Genomic DNA, 16,228 nt, shown 5'->3' with positions numbered 1-16,228 from the left:
TTATTTTTAAAGAAAGAAAGAACTTTCATTTAAAATAGTTGGCTGAGCACAGGTATTTGTTTTCTCTCTCCCCAAACCCTACTACAATGACAGTAAAGGGAAAAAAATGAAAATACTAACAAAGAAAGAATGAAAAGCAAAAATTTCCCCCTAATTCCCATGATATATGGGAATAATTAAAAGAAAAAACCATACATCAAGCCTGCACCCAAACTGTGATTTTGTGACATTTCAAATTAAAATAAAATTGATTTCCATATAAAACAATCTAATGTTCCACCCTCAGTTAATCACGTAAGTTTGTTTTATGTTATGTTTTATGCTACCTAGTGTTTTGTGTTAATAGCAAATTTTCAGTTTCTCCATAATATAGCCATAACTTCAAATTCAAGAAAAATAGTGTACAGATAACTTGTTATGGGAGAAATATCTTTCTGCTATTTTTGGGAAAATGCAGCAAGAAAAAAGAGGATATACCCCCAAATAGCCCTTAAAATGAAAACTAAACAATAAAGCAAAAGCTATCCATTCCTACCTATCAGACACACAGCTTCCACACCTAGTGAGATTTTAGAATAATTCAAATATAAATTCCTATAAATGGCAAATTTTAATGAAAACAGTGTCAGAACCATAACACTGTGATAACAGAGGTATCATGAAAGTGTTTTCTATATTCAAAACCTACAATTCTCAAAATGAAAGAAGGATTTACATGATCACTTGAGTAGGATAGCTGTAAGTAATCCACTAGCAAGCATTGAATAAGTACTGAGGCTGCAGTGGTAGGGTTCAGTAAAATGAATGCAAAACATAGGGTACAATTTCACTGCAATTTAAACTAGTTATTTAAAATACATGAGTGAATATAGATACAATTTGGGTGTACATACAACACAGTTAATAGCTATCAAATAGGAATAGTTGGAAAGAAGATAGATAGGCTCTTCCATCTAGAAAAATCATAGGAAAAATTAGACATAATGTAGTAGTAGACAATTTTCTATAAAAGTACTGCAAAGACATTATTCTTTGGGAAAGCACAGAAAGCTGGATGCACTGTACTTTATACTTGGGGGAAAAATAAGTTTCATGTCAGATGCGTCTATTACTATAATCATATATGCATTTCAAATCTATAATTCAGTTATTCTGTAGTTAAATATAATAGAACTAATTATTATGATGCAGTGGCTAATTAATTTATAATTATTTCTACCTACTTTTTCTTCCTTTTGTCCAATCACCCTAAACTTTATGATTCTTGACATTTTCCGCTCCACCTTAATTAAGTGTTGCTATTCTTCATTTTTTTAAGAACACCTGCTAATTTGATGTCCTGAGACTTTAGGTTTATTGCCAGAAAAAAAAAAAGATACAACAATGATCTTTGTTAAACTATCTGCAAATTACAATTTAATTCAACTAACAATTCTTTGTTAATTTGATCAAAAACATACTAAGCACATACATACAAGTGCAAGACACTGCACTAGGTGCTGAGAGAAATACAAAGACAAATAAGAGTCTATTTTTTTCAGTTTCATAAGGTGATAATTGAAGAGCACAGTTTCCTCGTTTATAAAATGAATGCATACTTCACATGTTGCTTAAAGGAAATAATGTAATCACTTAGCACAGTGTCTGCATTTATCTACTTTTTAAATAAATGGGAGTTGGTGTTGCTGCAACCAGTATTCTGTCTCTACTTTTACAATCATAATAAATCTAAAATCAAAATCCTTAGAATAACATATTTTAGCATTTTCTACATATCTGTCTACCTGAAAAAAGGTCATTTAAATAACCTACTTAAAAAATGACAAACTAACATTAAGAAATTTTATAGAAAACTTTTCAAATAATATGACATTCTCCTGGAAATTAAAATGTAAGCTATTAAATACTTTGAAAACAATGATGTTAAGGCATTCTGAAAACATTGTCACAAACTATTTTCTGTCATAAATATAATTAATTTGCTTAATGAACACCTGAGAAGCAAATTTCAATCACTGACTGCTCTATCTCTTAGTAGTTAATTTCTGATTGATTTAAGACCATTTTATCCTTCAAGTGAAGGAGGATATATCAGCCACATATTTTTATTAGTGAAATGACCCTTTTAAAAGTTATCTTCCAATCAATAAGCTTGTAAATAAAAGTTATTTTTCTGGAATTATTTGGAGGCAAACAGACAAAGGTACAAGTTATTTTTAAGGGTTAGTAGTAACCAAGTATAAAAATGGGAAAAATACATTAATAAATAGGCAATTTATTTTAAAATCATAAATTTTCAATAAATATAAAAATATGTCTAATCTCATTAGTAAGAGAAATATAATTTAAAATACCAACATGCCATTTTTGCCTCCAAAATTTCTCAAGGTGAACAAAAATAATATCCCATTTTAGTAAATATCTTAGAAAATCAGCACTCAGATATTGCTGGTAGAAATTTAAATTGATGCAACTTTTCTAGTGGTCATTTTGGCAGCGTGTTTCAGAAGCCTTAAAACATTCACATGCTTTGACCCCACATTCTACTTCTAGAAAGTTATTCTAGGAAAATAATCATGGATGTGAAAATAAGTAAGCTATACGCATGTTGTATAATCTTCTGTAATGAAAAACTAAAAATAGCCTAAATAACAGGGAATTTGTCAACTAAGTAATGATTCATACAATCAATCTTTACTATATAATCATAAGATACAGCCATATGGAAATAAATAAGATATCAAAATAATAGAATACTATGCATCTGCTAAAAAAAATGAAAAGTTTCTGTATATATTAAAATAGAATGATCTACATTATATATTGCTAACCAAAGAAAAGTTATGTGCAGCAAGTTGTGTATGGCATGCTACTGTTTCTGTAACAAAAGAGAACAAAGAATATGTGTTTCATTAGGCATACATCATCCCTGAAAGAATATATAAGAAATTGCCCTTAGGAAAAAGAACTGAATATCCAAGGATAGGGTAAAAGGGAGCAACTTCACTGTAAACTCTTCTGTATCTCTGAACTTTGAATGATGTGAATATATTTATTTTTATAAGTAAAATAACATCATAGAATATTAAATAACATGGGAAGGAGTTCTGCTTTCATTTAGGCTGAGTAAGCTCCTATCAGACCAGCCCTCCCTCAGATAATTATAAACTTGGAACAAAATTTCCCCTTTTCCTGCCTTCTTTTTGAATATTTTCTTAGTATTCCATTTTAATTTGTGTGTTGGGTTTTTTTCTATTTCTTATTGTGTAGCTTTTTAAATAGTTGCTCTAGGGTTACAATATATATAACTATATTTTCTATTTACAAGAACCAGTATTTTACAACTTCAAGTACAATGCAGAAATCTTACCACCATATGCATTCCCCTCTTGATAGTGTGATTATCACTGCATTCTAGGGATGTAATTTTGGCTTATAACTGTCAGACATATTTTAAGGTCTTAAGAAGGGAAACGCAGTATTACATTTACCATTTCTGTGGCTCCTCCTTCACTGCTGAATTTCCTTGTTTCCCTGTAGTATTACTTCTCTTTTATCGAAAAAACTCCCTTTAGCACTTCATTTAGAGCAGGGCTACTGGCAACAAAGTCTCTTAGTTTTCCTAGATGTCAGGATGTTTTTATCTCCCCTTCATTTCTGAAGAATATTTTAGCTGAATATAGAATTCTGGCTTGACAGATTTTTTCTTTCAGAGCTTTAAAAATGTTGTTTCACTGCCTTTACACATCTATAGTTTATAATGAAAAACTCACAGAAATCATTTTTTACCTATATATAATGTGTTTTTCTTTAGCCGCTTTTAAGATTTTTTATTTTTGTCTTTGGTTTTCAGCAGTTTGTGCACTTAGTCATAAATTTCTTTGAGTCTATAATGTTTGAGGTTTGCTCACTACCCTGACTCTCTAAACTTAAGGCTTTTGCCATATTGAGAAGTTTTCAGCCATTATTTATTACAAAACTTTTCCACATCATACACTTCTCTCCTTCTGAGACTCTGATGATACAAATACTAGATGTCTGGGTATTATCCCACAATCCCTAAGGCTCTGTTCTGTTTGTTTCAATCTTTTTTCTCTCTGTTGTTCACACTGGATAATTTCTGCAGATTTATTTTTAAGGTCTCTCTTTCCTCTGTCATAGCCATTCTGCTACTGAGCCCATCAAATGAATTCTTTACTCCAGTTACTGTGTTTTTCAATTGTAAAATTTCCACTTAGTTCTTTTTTATAGCTTCTATTTCTGTCAAGATGTTTTACCCTTCCATTCATATCAGGAATAGTCACACTTAAAGTAGCAGCTGTAAGTCTTCATCTGATAATCCCAACATCTATATCATCTTGTGGTTGGTATCTGTTGATTGTCTCTTCCCTTCCAAGTTGATGAGATTTTCCTGGTTTTCACATATTGGGTAATCTTGTATTGTATCATTTGGATTATAACATTATGTTATGAGACTTTGGGTTTACTTTCTCTCTACACTGTCATAATTTCAGGATTCGTACTATTTGAAACCAGGCAAGGTGATAATGGAAGGAAAAAGCCATAAAACTCACTGCTGGATCAATTCATACTTGGTGAGTTCTAGTTTCTTTCTCATATTGCCTGCTCCTTTTTACATTTAAGAATCCTCAGAAAGCTGCCCCCAGGTATTTGGTTACAGTCAGAAAGAGAGATAGGGTGGAGTGTATTTATACCACTTATCTGGAACCAGAACCACTCTACATGAAATGCTAATGAACTATAGATTCTAATTAAAAGGCAAAACTTATCAGAATGGATTTTTAAAAGATAAAACTGTATTGTTTTTTGCAAGAAATGTGGTTTAAATATAAAGATACAGATAGTTTGAAAGCAGATGTCATGTAAACAAAAGCAGAGGAAGACTAGGCTAAAATTGACTTCAAGATAGAGTATTAACAGTGAGAAATAACATTTCATGAAGGTAAAAGGGCCAATTCACCAGAAAGATAAAACAATTATAAATGTGTATATACATAATAACAGAGCTTTAAAATATATTAAGCAAAAACTGAGAGAATTAAAGGAAGAAACACACAATTCCATAAACATAATTGGAGATTTTTGCACTCTTCTCAAAGTAATACATACAACAAGAAAAAAAAATTACTAAAGACACAGATGATCACAATAACCATCTTGACCTAATTGATCTAATTGATATTTATAAAAATACTACACCTGGCAATTCCAAGATGTATATTTTGTACATCAAAATAGACTATATGCTAAACCATAAAATAAGTCTCAGCAAATTTAAAAGGACTGAAATCCTAAAGAGTATGTAATCTGAGTTTAATGATTTTGAATTAGAAATCAAAAATAATAAGATATCTAGGAAACTCCCAGATATTTGGAAATTAATAACACACTTCTAAACAATCCATGAGATTATTTAGAATAAGAACCAAGTGGAACATATAGAGATGAAAAACATAACATCTGAAATGAAAATATCACTAGATGAGATTAACAGCATATTAGATACTACAGACAAAATGATCAGTGAATTTGAGGACACAGCAATAGAAACTGTCCGAAGCAAATGTAGAAACTACATCCTTTCATCTGAATGTCAATGTAACTTAAACATTTTCTGTGGCAGTTACATGCAGATTCATTATAGCAGATTTCTCATCTAGATGGGAGATTAGAGTAAAATCTGAGTATCTGTCATACTAAATATTCACATAGTGGGTATAGAGACACAGATATGTTGGGATTCCATATGGCTTACTTGTTCCCAACCAGTTTGTTTCTCAGCACAGCACAGGTAGCCCCAGCTGAGCCTACAAAATATATGTAGTTCAGAGTTCAGTCTCTCACAAGAGAGTATACTGACCAATACCTGGGACAGCAGATAGCTCAAATCCAGGATAGGATTCTGAGCAAGGAGCAGAATAGTAATCTGGTAAGTGGTCCAGTTCCTGATCCCCAAATAGGTCTTTCACCTAGGCACCTACATCCTCACGGATGTTAAAACTAGCCTCTAAGGCGTATATCTGGTCCACAGTCCTCTCTTTGACACAAAGAAGAGGAGGACTGCATGAGGAAGAGACATCTCTAATCTTGCTGACACTATGGGTTCTCTATTTTTGGTACATAGTGATTTTCTCTTCTTGTGTTTGAACCTAGCTATACATGTCCTTAATGTTTAAATACTTTATTCAACATTTCTAGAGTTTAGGAGTGGAAAGGGGGAATTCTTACATCTGCTCAGTTTGTCTTTTTGATCAGTTCCAGATACAACTTCTTTGGTTAGAAAATAACCAACAAGGGTACTATCAAAAGATAAATGAAAGAAGCAGCAGCAATAGTCAAAAGATGATTGTCTCCATGTTCCTTCTGAGAGGAAAAGTAATCCCAATTTGGTTTTAAGAATACTAGTAAGAACTAAAGAAAGGGTCTGAGGATTATAAATCTGAACCTGTCCATCAAAAAGAATCATTACTCTCTCACAATTATACAGCACTTTACTCATCTCAAAAAACAGCTTACAATATCACAATGTTTTCAGTTTTAATAAAACTGTATCTTTACTTAAAGTAATTCCTCAAAAAGTGAGATTTTATCATACCCACATTATATCTACACAAAATACAATCTTTCATTCTGTATTATTTCAATGATAAAATTACCTTTGTGTTTATTCAGAAGCTTGTAGCCTTCACAGTACCTGCCTGGTGAAATCATCATCTTGGCTGTGTCAAGGTAAGAATATGCTGCAGTAAAATCAAACTCCTTTTTACCATCCCACCAACCTTTCTGCTTAGCATAGTTTCTCATGTTTGGGTGTTCCCGATCAATCTTGGTCGTTATAGAAAGCTGATTAGAAATATTACGAACTCCCTCTATTCAAAAAAGAAGAGAAAGGAAAATAAAATTCATATTTAATGTACCTATCTATACATTATGATCCTTAATCAGTATTTCAACGTAAATATAGACTTCTAAATGTTGTACCACATGCATCTACTACAAACCCAAAAAGATAACTGAATTACTTTTTTTAAATTAAGCTTTTTACTTTGAGGTAACTATAGATTCACATGCAGCTGTAAGAAGTAATAGAGAGATCTGATATACCTTTATACCATCTCTCCCAATGGTAATGTCTTGTATAATACCACAACCAAAATTCTGGTATCCATATAGTCAAGATACAGAATATCACAAAGATCACGCATGTTGCCCTTTCACAGCCACACTCATCTCCCATGCCTACTCCCTCATTAACCCCAGGCAACTATCTGTTATCCACTTCTATAATTGTCATTCCAAGAATATTATATAAATCATACAATATATAACCTGTTGGCTTTTTTTTACTCAGTTTGATTCTCCAAAGATTAATCTAGGTTACTGTATGTATCAACAGTTTTTCATTCCTTTTTATTGCTGAGTAGTACTCCCTCGTATGGATGTACCACAGTTTAAACGTTCACAAGTTAAAGGACATCTAGATTGTTTCCAGTTTTTGGTTATCGTGGAAAAAGCTGCTATAAATATTCATGTACAGTTCTTTTGTGTAAATTAAAATTTTATTTCTCTGGGATAAAGGCATAAGATTGCAATATGCAATAGTAGTTGCATATTAGTTTTTTTTTTTTTAAGCTCCCAAACTATTTTCCAGAGTGGCTATAGATTCTTACTAGCAATGTATCAGTGATCCATTCTCCACATTCTCACTAGCACTCAGTAGTGTTATTTTAAAATTTTTAACCATTCAGATAGAGGTGTGGTGATATCTCATTGTGGTTTTAGTCTGCATTTCCCTAGTGACTAATGATACTGAACATCATTTCATGTACTGTTTTGACATCTTTATATCCCTTTTGGTGAAATGTCTCTTCATGTCTTTTGCCCTTTTTTCTAGTTGGATTGTCTTTTTACCGTTGGGCTTTGAGAGTTCTTTACATATTCTGGATGTTAGTCTTTTATATGGCTACTTTAGAAAAAATAGTCATAAGCCAAGTTTAGAACAGAAATATAAGGCTTCTAAAAATATCATGATGCTAAGTTATAACAAAATTTTCAACTAAAATACAAAATAGAAGTAATAATAAAAGCTTGTTCTTTACAGATCATAATGATAAATGAAAATTGATAATGTTTTAAAACAGATTTAAAATGTATGTATCATTCATACACCATTTAGCATTTTCACAGGCGCATCTTATCGTCCCTGTAAAACTATGAGATCCAGCAGGTAGGTCCACAAGAAGTATGTGATCATGCTTGAGCACAAGGCTGTACTCTAGTGAAAGAATACTGAACTGAGAATCAAGATAAAAAGATTTAAATTCTAAATCTTTCATTCACTGCCTTCAGTAAATCACTTCACATCTCTGGATCTGCTCATTTTAAAAATTAGAGAAATATATGATCACAAAGAAATCAAGAAAAAAAGGCAAAGCATTCTAAAACAATCAATTGTATTATTTACTCAATGACATCAAATTTTTACACTTTATTACTGTATCAACATACTGTATCAACATATTTTTTCTAATCACTAACCTACAGTCACCAGTCCCCAACAACATTCCCCTTTCCTCACCTCTATACCCACACGTGATAAAATTCTGGAGTTCATCCCAAAGTTAAAAGAGGAAAAAATGATAAAGAAAGGGTTTCACTTTATTAAAAAGTAAAAAAGTACTATAAAACAGCCATTAGCTACTGCACAGAAAATGTATACAGGTTATATGAAATTAATATCATATATATGAAAAAGAGATAACACCATCTTTTCCTCTTTTTCAAGAAAGCTCTTTATAATGCTCTTTCACTGGATGTTCTTTCAAATTGTTTCATTTCCCCTCCAGTACAACCCTTCATTACACTGCATTATAGATTCTGAAAAATAATGAAAGGAAATGTCTGCAATTAAGGGGTATTTATTAATTATAAAACAAATTAAATCATGAAAAGTTGTCCATACCTTGTACTTTTTCTGCTGCCCAGTGCTTCCCTGCTGTCTCCAGAATCCAGGCTTCATTCCTATCAGCTATCAGGAAACTGTTGTGATAGCTAAATACCATCCTACCCTCTGCACAGTTTCCACCCTGGCCATATTTTTCTAATAAATCAACAATGACATTGAGGGCTTTTTCCGCTGTATCAGCTCTTTCAAGGCCAAGTCTAAAATGAAAACATTAAAGTTCTCAGATTAAAATAAATTTCTATTTTCTTAAATAATTTCATACATGAGATTTTATGTTTATATTGTAAAAATTCTTTCAAGTTAACAGATACACTGAAATCCAATTCTAAACTATTCCTTCTGAAGTCAGCTTAGAATCATGAAAACAAAGTTTTTGGAGTCAAAAAGATCAATGTTCAAATTCCAACTTGGTAACTTATTGGCAAGTTGCTTTATCTCTGAACCTCAGGTAGCTCATCTGTAAAATTAGGATAATAATAATACCTAATAAGGTGACTATGAGAATTAGCTACAGTCTGATAAAGTCTGTTAGGAACTTCCAGTGAATCATAATTTTCAACTCATTCCCGTCTCCCAATTAATCATATTAATTGAGAGTCTTGAAATTGCCTATCTATATTCTGAAGCATTTTTTAACACAAACTGTAAAGTATCAAAGTCCAAAAAATGAAAAAATGGAAGATAAAAGATGTTAAGACTTACACCAAAATTTAAAATTTAGACAAGTTCTATAGTGCAAAAATATAACAAAAAAAATAACCTGACAAGGTCCATGCCTAGTAGTGCCTCTTCATCACAGACTTCTTCTCTTCCCCATACGGCTTCATTCCCAATGCATACTCCATGCTCATTGGCTCCCATTTCTGCCCCCCATAACCAAGCTGGGCGACTAAGGACAATAGCGTATGTTTCAGGAACTTGATCAATTTCTATGTAAGTACACTGTAAAGAAAGTCATAGCAACAAGCATAAAACCAAAAAAGAAAAGTTATCATAATCTAGAATAATAAAATCAATCAGAAGACATGACCATTATGACAGAGATAAATAATTATAAATTGAAATTTTCAATAATAAAGATATTACCCTTAAAACCTTCAGAACTGACCCTAGAACATTTATTCATTCAGGTATTTGCTAAGCATCTCCTACAATAAAGCACTCTACAAAGAGATGTTACTTACAAAGATGAATCAGATACAGATCTTACTTTCAAGAAATGAAGACTTGTACATTAACTAAAATATAATGAAATATAAAGTATAAGGGGCATGAAGAAAAGTGAAGATGAGGTGCTAGCAGAAGCTCAGGAGAAGGGATAGTTTCTAGTTGTAAAATCTTGAAATATTTTGTAGAGGAAGATGTATATGAGTTGAAGCATAAGGAAGCAGATCTCAAACTCAATGTGCAATGTTTCTTCCATTTAGTGATATAAGTTCCATATATGGTAGCCCTTAAATACATGTGATTGCCATAGAAGCCCATGTCACATGTGGAAGTCACCCATCGGGTATGTTCACAGCAGTGAAAAGAATGAGGACTGCTGGTTATAGGATAGATGAGACTTAAACACGAAGAGACAAGGTAGAAATGGATCCAAGATGAATAAATAGCCTCAGCAAAAGGAAAAATGGCCTAGTACAGTCAGCCTTCCATGCCACGGGTTCCATATCCACAGATTCAACCAAACATAGATTGAAAATATTTGGGAAAAAAAATTCCAGAAAATTCCCAAAAGCAAACCCTGAATTTGCCACTTGCTGGCAACTATTCACATAGTATTAACAACTATTTACATACCATCCATATTGTGTTATAAGTAATCTAGAGATAATTTAAAATATACAGGAGGATTGTGCGTAGGTTATATGCATTTATATACCATTTTATATAAGGGACTTGAGTATAACTGGATTTTGGTATCTGAGGTGGTTCTGGAACCAATCCCTTGCACATATGGAGAAACAACTGTATGCATAAAACACCTATATATTTTGGTATTAGAATATCAATAAAATGAAGTCTAAAAAATACATAGCAATAAAAGCATGATGTGAAAATTTTACTTAAAGTTCCATGCTAAAAGGAATTTTTTATAAAATTTTTAAAGGATCCTTTAATTAACGTGTACACTATCAAATGACTGCATAAAGTATGTAGCATCTACAGTGTTATCACTGGATCCAAATAACCTTCTTTGATGATAAAACTGTTATTTCCAGAGTCTGGGATGAGTTTTCCTGTTCCCCAACAATCAGAATCCTTTTTGCCCATCAAACTCTAGCTGAAACCTCAACTCCTGGTGAAGCCTCCCTTGATTCCTAGTCTGAATTCTCCACTGCTGTCACAGCTTGCTGCTCTTAGTTAAATTCAGCATTTAAACTAGCCTTCTTTATAACGGTGCTAGTTACATATACATCCTATTCCTCAGCTAGACTCTAAGCTCCTAGAAGACAGAACCAATCTTGACAGTAGGCTTTAAATCCCTTTGTTCTATTCAACATGTTTGCATATGGTAAGTATTCAAATATTTGATCAAAGAATTAACAATTATAGGCAGAAATAAAGAAATACATATTTTGAGCATAAAAAAAGAATTAACAGTTCCTGTTATGTTATTTCAGTTTCCTCCAAATCACTGAAATAAAAGACCAGAAATCTAGTTCTGATTCAAATTCTTTTTCAAATTTAAATTCCTGAATTTTCAACTTCTACAAATAGCCAGCTAATGATTTTTTTAAAAAACAAACTAACCCTGTTTTTCATATTTTTAAAGAAAAATATTGCTAATAAAACATGTATTTCACCTACCTTAAGAAGTTCTTTCAGGTTGTCATGAACTGCAGCAGGAAAAAAAACTATCTCCTGTACTTCATCACAGGGTCTATCTGAATTTTTTCCAAAAATAATCCTATTATCAACTGTTGCTGGAGGTAATGCCACAAAAGTGTCACAAGAACAGGGTTCCATTTTTTTTAAAACTAAAAATCACATGGAAGATTCAAAATAAAAAGAGAAAAATATTTTCAGTATATATAAAACAGAGAGTTTTACTTGATGACCAGGGGATGTTACTGCCATATCTAACAAAAGGTGTTCATTAAAGTTTTAAATTTAATATACAGTACTTTAAAAATCTGTAAGAAAATGAGTAGGGAATGAATCTAGTACTACAAGAATCAACAAGAAAATAAGAATGACAGGTACCTTCTTCTAGTTTATAGGTTAAATTTACCCTCTAAACTCTTTCTATCCTGAAGTCCTCCCTTAATCTCCTTTCACTATTTTCCATATCTGGGAACCCGTGTACCTAGCTCTACTATTACAAAGACCATATTTGTGTATACATATGACTCTTTTTACTGTAGGACAGTGAGATCCTTGAGGTCTGAGAGTATGTCTTTTTTTTTTTTTTTTTTTTTGAGAGTATGTCTTATTACTCTTTGTATTCTCATCACTGGAACTTATCTTATGGAAAAGTCCCAGTATTATGTACCCAGGATTTCCTCAAAGGAAGGAAGAAAGGGTCTCTTTTGAACTAGAGAAGAGTACACACAGATTACAATAGTGATAAGACTTAAATTTTGAAAAAGACTCACTGAATCAGACAAACACAAAAACATGTCAATAAAATTTCAAATTGTTGCTATTTCCAGGAAGATTTTCACATTCATAACTTGTACATTCTGATTGTATAATTTAATAGCAAGATCATGTCTTCATTTGTAATTTCAAAAAATCTAAATCCTCAATTTTAGTAGAACATGTTTGCTTCCAGAATGACACATTGTTTTAGAGTTTCTTTCTTTCCATTGTTTTATAATACTCAAACCTTAGAATGGTTTTACACAAACAGATACTAGCAATTTGACTTAAATCTAATAAATGTTTCATTCATAAGAGAACAAAGTGACTCAAGTAAGAAAGAAACAACTTCAGTCTGAAACTCCTAATGGTTTTTCTCTTTTCCTCAATGACAGAGGAGAGGTCACCATTGCTTCTGTTCTTCTCTGTGTGAATTTCCACCTTTATCTCCTAGATCGTCTTCTATTTGTGTTACAGTTAGTTCCACCACTGCCTAACTGGCAGATTATTTAATCTCTAAACCTTCTGCCTCATGGGTAAATCTCTCAGGGGGTTGTTATGAGAATTTATAAGACAATGAATAAAGCGTTTTGCACAGTGCATAGAACATATTAGACACTTAAATGAAAGCTGTTACTGTTATTATTTATCAGAAGTGTAAGTTTCTTACAAAAGGCTTTTTGTTTTTTTAATGGAGGTACTGAGGATTGAACCCAGGACCTCATGCATGCTAAGCATGCACTCTACCACTAAGCTATACCCCCACGTCATACCCCACTGCCTCCCACGAGAGCACTTAGTTGGTGGATCCTCTACAGCAGTAGCAGACACGTCCACTCAAAACCCTGGAGTCGCAAGGGCCATCAAGCTGCATTAGGTGATCTGAGCTAACCAGGGTCGTGAGGAAAGCTAAGGAAACACTGTCTAGTTAGAAGACACCTAGCCCATTTAGGGAAGCCTTGAGAGCCCTTATTAACTCTTAGGACGTATTTATTATTTAACAAATGTTTATGAACATCTTTCTGCACCAGGCACCGTACAGCTGGTAGCAAAACAAGACTCCTCGTTGTTGTGTTGGTGACATTCTATTTTATATGCTTTAGTTCACCAAGCGTTTTCAGAAACATCACATCGTTTGATCCTCACAAACGATGAGGACTGGGCAAGAATTACTACCTTAATAACACAGATAAGAAAATTTGGTGCAGAAAAGTTTATGTAACTCGAGTCAGAGTTCACAGAGTAAAGAGCTCGAACTTCAAGCACCTCCGCGAGAGAGTCGCCGCACCGCCGCACTGAGCTCTCCAGCCGGCGGCGCTCAAACCACAGCGACTTGGGCCCTCTTCCCGCAGCCCCTCCCGAGGGGCCTTCCCAGGAGCCCCTCCCAAGAACCCCCTCGTCCCGCAGCACCGCAGTTCCTGAGTTCCTAGTTCTTATCAACGATGTTCGCCCCTCCCCGTGCACGCCCCTCACCTGGCCTCCGAGCTACTCAAAGTGACAGAACGAAAGGGCGAGGAGGGGTAGGCTGAGGGAATAGTTGCCGGAAGTTGTCCCCTTTGACCCCGGAAGTTCCCGCTGCCACTGGAGGAGCGATTCCGGTTAGGCGGCAGAGTTTGTTTACGTTGATTACCGTCCTAGCAGCTGCCTTCCCCACCTCTGGCTCCGAAATGGGAAAATCCTTCGCCAATTTCATGTGCAAGAAGGACTTTCATCCTGCCTCCAAATCCAACATCAAAAAAGTGAGTACGGGGGAGCAGTCCCTTGGCGCCTGGGCTCCCAGGGGCTCCTGAAAGTGAGAGTAGTAGTGTCTCTGGGATCCCGGGGACAGTCGCCTCTTCTCCGTGCCTAAAGCCCTGGTATTCTTGTCCCTTCGCCGAGAAGCTCACTGACAAAGCTGGCCCTTGACGTTCATTTTACATCAGCCGGGGGGCAGGCGGCTCTTTTCTGCTCTGTCGGCTGTCAGCCAGAATGTAAATCTTTAAGATGTGAAGACTGAGTTTCTGGTTTTGCCTTTTCGGATCCCGGAGATCACGGCTAATGAGCTCTGCTATCCTGTACAAAGAAGACTCCCTATCTATTTAAGATATACCTTAAAAGGGAAATAAAGTCACCCCTTGCTTCCTTTTTTTATCCCACCGGATAATGTAGCGTCACTTTGACGACTGCATTGAACTTTGGCTTTTTAAAGAACCACTAACAGGTCCACTAGGTGCAGTACAGAAAAACTGTGCTGAATATTATAGCAGTGGAACGCAGAATGGTGAAGTAAGAAGATTCTGAGCATTGAAACTAGACCTAGATTTTGTTATTACATTACATCACTTTTAGCCCTGAGACTAAGTGCAAAATATTAGGATTCTCGGTCTCCTAATCCATAAGTTAAGAATGATCAGTATCAATTGCCTTGACTTGCAAAATTTTTATGAAGACTAAATAAGATGGTATAGGTAAAGGCTTTGAAACAAGTACCATATAGCACTCTCCCTACCACATAGAGGGAGTGCTCTATAAAATGTTAATTGCCCCTACACACATCCTTATTCTTAGCCTGCTCCCAAAATACAAGTGGTAACGAGAGTTTCATCCTTGGCCTGTGTCTTGCTTACTTTATATGCTTTCCCAAGCAATCAAGTCCAATTTCATAGTTTTAACTACCCCTTCTTTACTCCTGACTCTCAAATCTACAGTGCCAGATCTTTCCCCCTAGCTGGAGGCACCTGAAGACAACTATACACTAGACAATTTCATCATGATATCCTTCAGGTAGCTCAAACTCAACATACTTGAAATGTAACTTATCTTTTATCCTAAATCTGCTCTTCTTTTTACTTCCTATTCTCATATTGGTGGGAAATACAGGTACTAACACAATCCTTTACCCAGTCACCCAAGCCAGAAATTCTAGATTCATCCTTTCCCATCACCCCTTTATCTAGTCAGCTAATAAATTCTATTGGTCTTAGCTCCAGAATATCTCTTGAATCCATCTCTCCTCTTTGTCACTACTGCCTGTATCTTAGGTTAGATTCTCATCATTTTTCACCTAGACCAATGTATTTCCTGACTGGTTTTTCTGCTGCCAGTTTTGACCCCTCTCAGATCCATTCTCTAGAATAATTTTTTTAAACTAGTAGTTTTATTGAGGTGTAATTCACATACCATACAATCACCCATTTAAGGTATACAATACCAAAGTTTTTAGCATATTTATAAATTTTGTCATCACCATAACAGTTTTAAAACATTTCATCACCCACCAAAAAACCCATATCTGTTAGCAGCCACTCCTTAATTATCCTTAATCCTACCCCTTCCCAGTCCTAGTCAATCACTAATCTGCTTTCTATTTCTGTGGATTTGCCTATTCTGGGCATTTCACATAAATGGAATCATGCAATGTGTGATTTTTTTTTTTTTGTGACTGGCTTCTTTTACTTAGCACGATGTTTTCAAAATTCATCTTGTATATGAATCAGTATTACATTCCTTTCTAAACTTATAGTTACGAAGTCAATGGAAGAAACTTTCAGGATCTTATACCGAAATAAATTTCTTGTATATTCTCTCTCTCAAGTGTTCTCTTTCATTTCTAGTTTTGCTTTTATCTCCACATTAATCCTTCTTGTCCACATCTCAAACTGTGGTCCCCATAGAACC

At 34.2% G+C, this 16,228-nt stretch overlaps 2 protein-coding genes across 2 annotated transcripts in view; one reads left to right on the top strand and one right to left on the bottom strand.

Moving 5' to 3' along the window:
• SCRN3 (secernin 3) overlaps positions 1-14,140 on the bottom strand; it is a 29,669-nt gene extending 15,529 nt beyond the window's left edge. The window contains exons 1-5 of the mRNA XM_006174764.3: positions 14,045-14,140; positions 11,798-11,967; positions 9,747-9,928; positions 8,984-9,183; positions 6,678-6,890 (exon numbers count right to left, since the gene is read on the bottom strand). Coding sequence (XP_006174826.1) covers positions 6,678-6,890; positions 8,984-9,183; positions 9,747-9,928; positions 11,798-11,956 — 754 coding nt within the window. The 5' untranslated portion in view covers positions 11,957-11,967; positions 14,045-14,140. The remainder of the gene's footprint in view (positions 1-6,677; positions 6,891-8,983; positions 9,184-9,746; positions 9,929-11,797; positions 11,968-14,044) is intronic.
• Positions 14,133-16,228, top strand: part of CIR1 (corepressor interacting with RBPJ, CIR1) — a 28,897-nt gene continuing 26,801 nt past the window's right edge. Inside the window, exon 1 of the mRNA XM_006174765.3 lies at positions 14,133-14,310. Within this exon, the coding sequence (XP_006174827.2) occupies positions 14,239-14,310 (72 nt within the window). The 5' untranslated portion in view covers positions 14,133-14,238. The remainder of the gene's footprint in view (positions 14,311-16,228) is intronic.

The sequence above is a fragment of the Camelus ferus genome, chromosome 5, assembly GCF_009834535.1.
Source record: "Camelus ferus isolate YT-003-E chromosome 5, BCGSAC_Cfer_1.0, whole genome shotgun sequence".
Classification (NCBI taxonomy): domain Eukaryota; kingdom Metazoa; phylum Chordata; class Mammalia; order Artiodactyla; family Camelidae; genus Camelus; species Camelus ferus.
This window is presented reverse-complemented; position numbering and strand designations above follow the sequence as displayed.